The 12248-nt window shown below is 26.9% G+C and overlaps 1 protein-coding gene across 2 annotated transcripts in view; it reads right to left on the reverse strand.

Moving 5' to 3' along the window:
* Positions 1–1571: 1571 nt before the first annotated feature.
* Positions 1572–12248, reverse strand: part of LOC100166917 (uncharacterized) — an 85131-nt gene continuing 74454 nt past the window's right edge. For both annotated transcript variants that reach the window (NM_001162949.1, XM_029488901.1), the window contains one exon: positions 1572–2093. In NM_001162949.1, coding sequence (NP_001156421.1) covers positions 1930–2093 — 164 coding nt within the window. In that variant the 3' untranslated portion in view covers positions 1572–1929. The remainder of the gene's footprint in view (positions 2094–12248) is intronic.

Below are 12248 nucleotides of genomic sequence, written 5' to 3' on the forward strand. Positions count from 1 at the left end.
TAAAATTATATAAGTTTTGTGTTTATCGTTATTTATAACAAAAACGTTATACAAGATTTGTGTGTATCGTTATTGAGAATAGTGTTAATACCTATTAAATGTATTAACAATAATTAATGTGGGCAGGTAAATGGTCCGGATACGGAAATAATATAATTAATTCTAATGTCCGTATGCAAGAAATAAATATTTTTACGAAACCAATATGATATTTAAATAAATGGATTTTAAAATATTTCGTTTTGCGTTATTTTTCGTTAAATTAAATTCTATAAATTACGTTTTTCGATATTTTTCGTTAAATGATATTCTATAAATTACGTTTTGCGTTTTGTTTTGTTTGATGATGTATAATATATTTTATAAATCGTTATGTTTGGTTTTGCGGTATTTAGTTATTTTTGATTATCGTTTTCCGTTATAATTACCTAAGTTTACACAATTTCAAACGTTTTTAAGCTCTACTTTTGTTTTAATCAATATTTCAAACATTTTTATTTTCGTATATAACTAATAGACAGTTAATCTATTTAATTTTTTTTATAGAATATAATAGAAATAGGATTTTTGATGAAAGTGGATTTATCGTGTTTTTGCGTGGTTAGCTTCAATTTTAAAACATAATATTAATCGAATCCGTGTTCAAATACTAAACGATTTCCGTCAAACAAAAAAAAAAAATAAAAAAAACATCTTCCTCCCCATTTTTACAGACTGTCTGTACCTGCAGCTATTTCCAAAGATGTTTTAAAAATTTGAAACAATTTATTCTTAAATAATTATTATCTTTTGCGGCAACTATCGCGAAATCCCGATTTTTATACGGTCATACGAAGTGTTCGGACTTATCTAGATGAATATCTAGATAATTATTTGTTCATCTTATCTAGATAAACAGTTACAAGGTATCTAAACGTTCATCTTAGATAATTTTTTTACTAATCTAAATAAATTCATCTAGATACATTTTTTATTGATAAAAATCGCGCAATTGTACTAAATTTTTAAATATTTATACAGATTCTCAAACAAAGTTTATGGTTTATAAATAATGTAATATTATTTTTATTCATATCATTATTATTATTATGTTCCTAGTGCCCAACTAAAATGTACCAAAGTTGAAAGCCATTTAAACAATAATTGTATCTTTTTTTTTATCTAGATAAAAAAGTATTTATCTTTATCTTTATCTAGATAAATATGAGTTAAGTTATCTTTTATCTCCATCTAGATACATTTGAGTTGCATTATCTTTATCTTTATCTAGATAAAAAAATACTTATCAAATCCGAACACTGGTCATACAGTATCATAGTATTTATAAGTATACTATAGGGATGTGTATTTAATGTATGTACCTAGATGTCATCTTAAACAAATACCAATAGAGTTTGTCTGAAATTCTTTTTAAAATATTCCCAAAACTGCAACAAAATACCTATACATTTACATTTTTCAAAAGATTCTTAAAAAATTAATGCATTAAAAATAATATGAAAAAGTGGTATTGTTCTTATTAAAGGAAACCCATAGGCGTATTTTGTATGTTTATAAACAAAAAAAATCAATAAGTAAAAATAGTTAAATTTATTTAGGTGCTTACCCATTTAAAAACAAAGTTTCATTATTTTAATACATTTAAAAGTTAAACAAATTATTTTTGATGGAATACAACAAACAATAAATAAATAAATAAAAACAAACTAAAATATGTTAGCTGACAAACGTCGTTTAAAGATACCACAAAATATAAGAAAAAATCAAAAATACTCGAAAGTCCGAAAAATCGACATGAAATATCAATAACATACTTCAATATTGAATTCATTGTTACAGAACTCAGAATTTGTGTTGACAAGTATAATATATATTATGTTTTGATCCAAAAAAAAATTCGTTTTCCTACAAATTTGCAGTCTTTGTCGATCAATGCGTTCTGGTGGGCGGAAGCAAAACGTCGAAGGGATACATGACCAACATTTTGTTGCACATGTCCATTTGAATGTTGTCGAGTACAGGTCCCACGGCCGGATAGAGTTCGTCAGTTATTTGGATCGCGTACTGGTTTAGAAACCTCAACGCCACTCGGTCTGTAAAAAAAAAAAAAAAAATGAAAACAAATTTGGTGATTGTCATTATTATTGTTTATATAATATTATTATTCGGTAAATATTAAATTTTAATGTAAGGTATAGATCTTGTCTTCTTTTTCAAGACAAAATGTGCACCGGTCTGATAAGATACTTGACTTTATTTAATCAATTATGTGAACAATAGTGGTTTTAATCGTATTTATTCCTAAATGATAATAATACGTTTTGAACGAAAAACTTTTGAATATTTTCCTATACTTACAAAATGGGCAACAATACGTTTTGACTTAATATTCTACTATGGCAATAGAACGTATTGGAAAAAATGCTCATTTTCAAACCCAATTTAACCTGTAGGTATCCGTAATACATCAGAATTAATTTTTTTTTTTTTAGTTTCCCGCCATGTTTTCTTAGTACCTATCAGCACACGTTTTGGATTGTAACCACACAATTACTTATTTTATAACGGGCCATATTACATTTGTTTTATTCATACGTCAAAGGTTCGCGGGCAAAACACCTCTTTTACTTTTCATCTTAATAGTATAAGTCAGGCGTCGTTCAAAACCGCACACTTACCATTCATAACCACACATTTTACACCTTTCAATACCACACACATTTCGTCTATTGTTAAAAATGAAAATTTGAAAGGTCGACAATTCAAAACCGCAGACTTTTGATTGACATTTCAAAATTAAACATTTATTGATATTAAATAAATCGTCATAAAAATAATTCGATATAATATAATAAGAAAAATAAATTGCTTAATGAAAAAAATCATAATGTTTATATTGGAATAAATTCACATCGTATTCTGCCCACGATATCAGTGCAAAATGTATTGGCCTCAATGTAATTATACAATATACAATATATAATAATATTGTTTATTACGGAATAAATTCCAATTACATTTTAAATATACAAGAAAGTTACATAATTATTTAGGGGAAAGGAGAGAGAGAGAAAAAACAAAATACATTTATATAAATCAAGTTGTGTGTATACTGTACAATATTTGATTATGTACACTGTACATAATCAAATATAATATAATTTAAAGAGAGAGAAAACTAAAATAAAAAAAATACATACATAAAAATTGAAAATTAATGAATGTACGGAGAGAGATCATTATAAGTGAACAGTGAAATAAATCTACACTATTTATAGAATTACCTATAAATAGTATTAGATTATTATTTTATAGCCATTAGAGTGTTAGAAAGAGAGAATGACATATATTTGGATGAAATGTTTGGTGGATATGTCAGTGGTGTGTGGTATTGAACCGCGGTAGAATTTTGGGACAACTGTGCGAAATTTATATATAAATGTGTGCAGTTTTGGACGACGGCCTTTTTTTGAAATTGTGTGGTTGTGACGACCATAACGAACAAAATAAATGATGACAACATAGGTATTTATATTTTCTCCTGTTGTGTCATTTTCAAACCATTTTAACCTGTATTTAGATACAGCAGAATTAATATACTTTTTTTTTAGTTTCCATCCATATTTTGTTAGTACCTATGTGAAAAGATATATCTTTATAGTTCGATTTTGATAAAATTGGCAACAGCATACGTTTTGGATTGTAACCACACAATATTACCAAATATTAGGTATTTGTTTTACTCTCATCTCAATACTATATAAATCCATAATGAACAAAATAAATGAAGACAACAAATTTTATATTTTCTCCTATTGATTATAATAATTTCTAATTATAAAACATGGGTAGTGATATTTAACACTAAGTATTACAAATATGTACGTAGATACACTGATTTTTCGTTAAATAGTAATTTATTTTTATTTACGAAATTTTTAAGAAATACACCGAAGGAGTTCACGTACCACATATTTGAGACCACTGCTGCTATTGGTAATAACTAATAACTATTGAGTTTATATTTTATTATTGATGTCATAATAATATTATATGTTTACTTGGAATGAATGCAATTCTTTTTTAAAAAAACACGATACGATAATACTTAGAATTTTAAATTTATCCTCGTTTGTTCTGTCTAGTAGTTTCTCGGTAGTAATTCCATCTAGAAATTCCATTACTCGACGCTTTCGAAAGGCATACAACATTATGGCATTCAAAGCTTTGTGCGGGTTATAGAGGCAGCGAAAGTCAACAATTCTTTTGAAAAAATGTTTAACCAGCTTTTTTTTATCCTTGAAAGGGGAAAAACATTTATTTATTTTTAAAATAATATGTTTTCAACGAAATCGTTTCCTATAATACAGTTACAGGTTATACCTATGTATAGTAGACGTATAGTGAAAATGTCCATTGGAACCTCATCTGAATAGTTATCATAATGATTATATTGTTTGGTTCCATAGAACCAATTATAGTATAGAAGAATCATTATTTTTATTATTACTCCAAATAACGATCACAAAATATATACCTAGGTATGTGTCCAAAATAAAAAAAAAAGTTTAATATTTATATCTGTAATTGTTTTATTGTCTATTGTGTGATGCGAACAATCGTAACAACCAACGAAATGAATTCGTTTATTCTGTTTACAATAAGCAAAACAATAATAAAACGAGTTATAATGAAAACTGATGTTATTTGTTAACTATGAACAAACCAATAGGTATAATAGGTAACGAGAGGAAATATATACCAAAATAAGGGTAGGTAAGTACGTAATTTGCACCGTGGTAGGTAATCGAAAATAGTGTGAAACTTGCGCCACAATTAGCGTGGAGTGTCTATGAAAATATCGATCATCAAGTATTCGATTATTTCATCGGTGACAACCAGCTACTAATTTTCGGGAATTTCGAACTACCCACCGTCTTTCCAGAATTGTTATTAATTATTATAATATAATTTATATAATATCTGCAAGCCAAGTGTTACTACGTAACCTCATAAATGACTCTATATACAGATTACCCACGTAATTTTCACACCATATTGTGTTAATCGAAAATCGTGTTTGTATATAATTAAAATGAGTTTGGAGGGCCATTTCGTAATCAATATCATCAATGGTATTCGATTATAATTTCGTCAGTATGTACGCACATTGAAATCGAGACCAGATGGACTCGAATGACAGTATTAATTTATCGGAATTCTTAAGTACTCACTGCATTACCAACAGGTGATCGTTACAATGTTAATTAGACATCCAACGCGTTATTACACTGCAGTAAGTCGTAAGTACCTATTACATATTTTATTGATTTTAGACAATAATATATTATGTTTTTATTACTAAGTAGCTTTAAAGTCAATATAGATGTATACGCGCCGTTATCAATTAACTAAACAACTTAAGGTGACGAAAGGCGAAGTATATGTGTAAAATGTAGATAAGTAAATACAAAATAACCGCTCAGAATCAAAAAATTAATATTCCAAGTTTTTAGTTTTTCATATTCACTCATACGTTAGGTACTATCGAAACGTGTACTCATGTAGTAACTGTGGAAAACATTATCGATTTGAATTATACAATTCATATTTTTCCTATCCGAGATGGTGCAAACTAAGTTTTTTGGTGAAGATTACAAATTAAATATAGGTACATTTTTATTTTTGGGTCAATTTTGGTGTACATTTACATGATACGATAATTATACGACAAGATTAATAGCGTTTTTAAAATACCTATCTAAATCGTAAAATTTTCATAACCATATATTTTATGTGAACGACTAATGATAAACTACATACATCCATATTTTAATCAAGCTAGTTCCCTCTAATTGTTCTAAAGTGTTTTCGAAAATGTCCCCATTAAACTAGTTAATATAATATGTTATGTCTGCTTTATTATTATTTGTATTTATTTATTAATAAATGGGTATACCCGCTTATATATAAGCTCTTTTACAAGAAAAAAAACATTACATAATAATTGGCACATATGAAACTAATAGACAAAGTGATAAATAATAGAAACAAAACTAACTAGAAAGACAAAAAAAAGAAAATCTATCAATAAAAACAAAAATATAAAATTAAATTACTTTTAAAAATAGCAATGATTACCTTTAAAGACTTTATGAGATAAAACAAAAAAAAGTGGGTAAGTGGCAAGTGTCAAAGTTTGAACTTTAAATGTTATTTTAAAAAACTGTGACTAAGGATTCTAAATATTTTTCAAATTTAATTGTAACAATAAAGTAGGAGTCTTGTATTAAACTTTCAAGCTTTTTTTATCCAACAAATAAAGTTTTACTGACATCCATGGAAAAATAGATGAATAAAAGTTAAAAGTGAAAATGTTTCTAAACAATTCAAAACAAATCAAAATATTTGAAAATTGTATCGTGTATAGAATATGTGAATATAAACAACCAGTGAAAATTTCATGCACATGCGTTAATTTGTGTTAGAATTACACCAAAAACCAAAATCAATTTTGTCGACAATTTGGAGTAAAAAATTCCCGTTTTTCCTTAATTTTTCTTTTGTTTTTCACGGCGCTTTTGAAAACGACTGGGACATTTTTACCCCTCAAAGTACCAACTAGATTCATTTTCCTATCAGAAAAGGTACTGTTGAAGAAAATCTAAGCATTTTTAATGTCCTAAAAAGTGAAGATCGACACAAAAATTAAAAATTAAAAAAAAAACCCACATCATTGTAAAATTAATACATTCATCGCTCCACTCAGAATCTAAAATCCAAGACTGTACAAGAATGTATATAATATTAATATAGTCATTATTATTACTATTTTTATTATTATTATAAATTATAACAGGGTATATAAAAAAAAAAAATTAATAAGCAATATTCTTCTTATAGGTCGGTAAAAACCTTCAGTCGGAATCGTTTTTACAACAAACTGCAGATAATGAATTGCTGCTTTCGACTTTCTACTTTCGAATAAAACTTAACTACCGCACGCGTCGACCCACCAAATTCAGTGATCTATAGTAGTCTATACGTCTTAAACTTTCGCGGACTGTTTATCTTGAAACGTATTAATACGGTGAAATAAGTTTAGATTAATTAAATTTAATATTTCCCAAACGGGACGGCGTGGAGCAGGATAGACGTGTTAGAGCACTTGCGTGCATATTTAGATGCGTCGCTTTTCGTTTATTTTATCTAAGGCTCACGAATTGTTTAAATAATATTTTACTTGTAAAACGAGAACCAATCATAGATAATATAGTAATGTTCAAACTTTTGCATATTATTATGACATTCTTAACGCGATTTGAAGATTTGAAAATCAATAGATGTCCCATCTGGATAACAATAATTTACTAACGTGTGAATGGGTATCACTATAGTAATATTATAATTATATCATACGTTGTAGATGATTATTCGCCAAGCATGTTCATCAGTCATCGCCATTGTTTTTCCTCGAACAATCAATTTATTCGATTTCCGGTTTTTTTTTTAAATTTTTGTCTATTTTTAATAGTGTTTTTATTCTTTTGTCCTTTAACACGATTTTACAAAAATATAAAATAGACGCAATATTGCATTCATCTCTAATTTATTGATGATACAGGACAACCAATCGGAACTCATAAAAGTATAATTTTTTCCAAAACCAATAATGTAAAATATTTTAAGCTATTAATAAGTTTTAGTATTTTTAATAATAACTATTAGTTTCAAAATGGAAAATAAAAAGTTTGCATCGCCACATGACACTATTCAAATGGTGTAAAAAATCTATTTAAGTTAAAATATAGTACTTGAGCATAATATACCTTCTTGAAAGTTCCAATAATCAGAAATAATCAAAATATATGTTACTAGGTCAGGAGAAAATGGAATTTAGCATGATTGTGGTAAGTCTCTTTGTGTATACAATAATTATGCTATTTCGATCTAGTCTCGAAATGTATGCGTAAATTAAATTGATCATATAATTATATTACCTCAAGTTACTATAATAAACTATAATATAATATATAATGAGACACAAAAGGTGTTATTGACACGTTACGAGTATATAATATTATTATAGATAAATTAACTAAGACCATAGAAATCCTCTTAAACTTCTGCATATTATTATGATTTTCATAAGGCGGTAGAAGATAGAAAATCAATAAATTTCGTCTGATGTGGACAACAATTAAACTCAAATGAGTATTAATATACAATAATACTATAATTAAATTATACACGATAGTATTCACCGAGCAGAACTCATTGTTTTTCCTCGAATAATTAATTATTCTATTCAAATTCTAATTTTTGAAATTACGTGTACCTATACTTCAAACAGTTTTCTCGAGTTCTGTATTTTTTTTAATTATTTGTTATTTAATCATTATTTCAATTTTATTTTTAATTATCGATGCCATTATAGTTCACTGTAAATTATTCAGCAGACGATTTTTTTTCAACACTTCTATACATCTAAATCAAGACTGGAACGAAAATGGTTTCTGATTAACTAATATAATAATATTATGACGAAGAATAATTGTCCTTAAAAATGGTTTGTGGAAATATAAAATAAACTAATTAATATTGAATCTAATATTCGTATAATATAGTAATATTCACATCTTATTGGTGACAGTAAGAGAACTACTAATTAGAACTCTTATAAGTTATAATGATAATTTTTTCTAGAAACAATTATGTAAAATATTTGATATTATTTAAGTGTATATATATATAGTTAGTAATTTCAAGTATGAAAATAAAAGGTTTGCATCGCCAGAGGACAATATAAAAAATTGCGTAGGAAATCTAAATAATTTAAACTAGGTATTATAATATAGTTCTTGACCATCAATATATTTACTTAAAAATTTGAATGCTCAGAATTTGAATAGATCAATTCCTCACTAAATGAAAAAATAATCAGCGTGCTTGGTGAATCACCCTGTGCATAATATGCTATTTTGAGTCTCGAGATGCACGTAAGTAAAATTTATTATAATAGGTATATAGGAAGTGCTTAGTAAATAATATAATATATAGGCGTGGTGATTCCTCGACACATATAATACACGTGTTCCGAACCAACCATAACCCACCCCCCACCCCCCCCCCCCCCCCACAATAAAAACAGGCTAAAAATCATGCAGTTGACGCCTTAACATAAAAAAAATTATTAATAAAATATAATATATTATGAGACACAAATGGTCAATGGACAATGGTGAGTATTACATTACATTATATAGTTATTTGAGTCATATTGCAAAATTACAGCCGTCGTTAGTGTATCGACAATCGTACATTGCGACGAAGACTTTTTCAGATATTTGATATAATGCCATAATAATATTATAACAAAATATAACATAAGTCATAAAGAGATGCGTCGGCGCTGCAAATAACACACTTATAAAGAGAAAAAAAACCAACACGTGTTCAAAGGAAAACAACATCGGCGAGACAGTGTCAAGCGCGTTTGGTTAAAAAAAAAATGGTATCTTAGAAAAAAAAGAACTATTAGATAACACATTAGTTGTCACTCTTGATGTTATTATTTATTAGAATCTGTATAACCATTGGTTATAACCAGGGCTAGGATTTATATGCAATAAAAAAATTGTAAAATATGCATTTAATTTTTTATAAGATAAACACTAAAATATAGTTACAAAAAAAATATTTATTTATTAAAATACACCAATGATAGGCTGTTTGTTTTAAAATAATATAATTAAGAAATAAAATAAAATAAAATAATTTAGAAATAAAATGTATAATTCGCATTAACTATGTGCGTGTTACATGAAATAAAATTTATATTTGACAAGAAAACCAAGTTTTACGAAATATACTATAAAACATGCATTTTTTACATTCTTATAATCATAGGCGCCATGTAGATGGGTGCCTTAGCCCCCGGGCTAAAATTAAAATTATTTGGGGGGGGGGGGCTGGGCACCCATTAAAATATTGGATATTTATAACGTGTATTTATATCCAAATATCCAAATTTCAACAATTTTAGAAAACGACTATTGCAATAAAATTCTAGCTGTGATAAAAAATTTAAATTTCAAAATGTTGTTAACGAAAAGAAATTGTATTGATAAGAAAATATAAGATAACACGATTTTAATAATCATAAACCAATACCATGGTAGATAATTACAACTCAGGTATTCAACTTACTATGGTTGATAAGAAAAATTACAAAATTATTATTTTCATTACTGATAATAGTCTGTAAACTGTAATCATTGAAATAAGATTATTATTTTTGAGAATTTTAATCTTAAAAGTTACATTTATGAACTATGAATCCTGGAAAACGGAATAAGAGTATGACATTATTGTCATATTTTCCAAAGAAAATTAAACCAACAAACAATGAGGTGAGAATTTTTTATTGGACGTATTATTTTGTTTGTAACTTGTGGTATATTGATTGTAGTTGAACACAAATCCTAATCAAGCTGAGTTGAGTTTAAACAACAAATTATCTCAGGGAAAAACTGAAACTGAGGTAAGAATTCTAATTAATAAAATAATTTCAGTTAATAGTTTACTTAATAGTTTTAACTTTTTGTTTTATACAAAAGTAATGATCATTATTTTTGAAAGGGTTGAAATCCTAAATGCAGAACTTCAAAGAATATCTTTAAGTTTTCAAGAAGCACAATTAAAAATTGAAATCATCATGATATCTATTCAACAACTAAGAGATACTGGATTTGATGACTTATGGGAACAAGTTTTAGTAAAATCTAGTGAGCTAAAACTGAAAAAGCCAAATGAACAGAGAATAAAAAAAAATTCTTAAGAAATTACTTCAAGGTAATAGTGAAGGGCATACATTTTCATCAATTAGAGAAAAATACAAAATTACATTTTACGAACTTCTAGATGTTACATTATCATCATTAGATAACCGATTTTAAAAAAATGTAATTAATCATTTATGCGAACTTGAAAAATGTATAATTGGAAAAGAAAAATTGGTAACATAGGTTAGTTCCTTTTATGGGATTGATTTCGATCGAGAAAAACTCCAGTTGCATAGAGATATGTTTCTAGATATTATAAAATCAAGAAAAATTAGTATAAACAGTACACAAGATGCCATAGATGTATTTAAATCGGATAATTCGTTAGGTATGTTAACAGAGTTTAATAAACTTCTAAAAATTATTTTGACTGTTCCAGTATCGTCTTGTACTGCGGAAAGATCTTTTTCAGCACTACGAAGATTAAAAACATTTTTAAGGTCTACAATGACACAAAATCGTCTAAACAATATTGCTTTATTGCATGTCCATCGTAATGAAGATATAGATATTGAGCAAATAGCTAACTCTTTTATAAATTCAAGTAAAATACGTCAAAACACATTTTTTTTGTAAATAATCAAATTACATTAATTTTGTTGATTTACTTATTATTATTTATAAATAAACTCAAATTGGTACACATTTATTTTGTTGTATGGTTATTAATTATTATAATACTTTATAATCAATGATGAGATTGCATTTTTCAGTGTACAACATCGTTAATATTATTATATTGTATTATTTAATATTTTAATATTTATATATACTATTAAAATCCATAAGAAAATGCAAACATTTTTAGTTAAGTAGTAAAATGACACCAATAAGCGCAATTTGGAGAGCCAAAATTAAAATTTTAGAAAGTTGAATTGTGCATTGATACCAAGGCCGGGCACCCATTAAGTTTTTTAAACTCTGGCGCCTATGGTTGTAGATATATGTATAACAAATAATATCTTAAGCCATGATGTTTATACCGTATTTATGATTAGATAATATAATATGAAAATATAATATTATGTACTTTCTATCAAATAGAAACGTAATTAATTGGTGCTAGGAATTCAATACTTCTAAAAATCGTAAGATCAAACACCAACTGAATCAAATAACGCAGACCATAATTATTACTATTCTTAATGATCCGAGGTAACATTCAATTAAATAAAAAATAAAAAAGGTGGGTAAGTGGATGTCGCTCTGCTGTACAGTAGGTTAGAAGTGGGTCACTGTATAATGGACAGTATTAAATTTGAATTCAATGATATAATATCACTGTATAAGAAAAACGATTCTGAGCGGAGACGGTATATCAGTCTATGTATTAGACATATAATATATACTTATCTATGGTATTAAAAAAAAATTGACCTATAATAGGTACCTATAATAAATTCC

Source organism: Acyrthosiphon pisum, chromosome X (assembly GCF_005508785.2).
Source record: "Acyrthosiphon pisum isolate AL4f chromosome X, pea_aphid_22Mar2018_4r6ur, whole genome shotgun sequence".
In the NCBI taxonomy this organism is placed as follows: Eukaryota; Metazoa; Arthropoda; class Insecta; order Hemiptera; family Aphididae; genus Acyrthosiphon; species Acyrthosiphon pisum.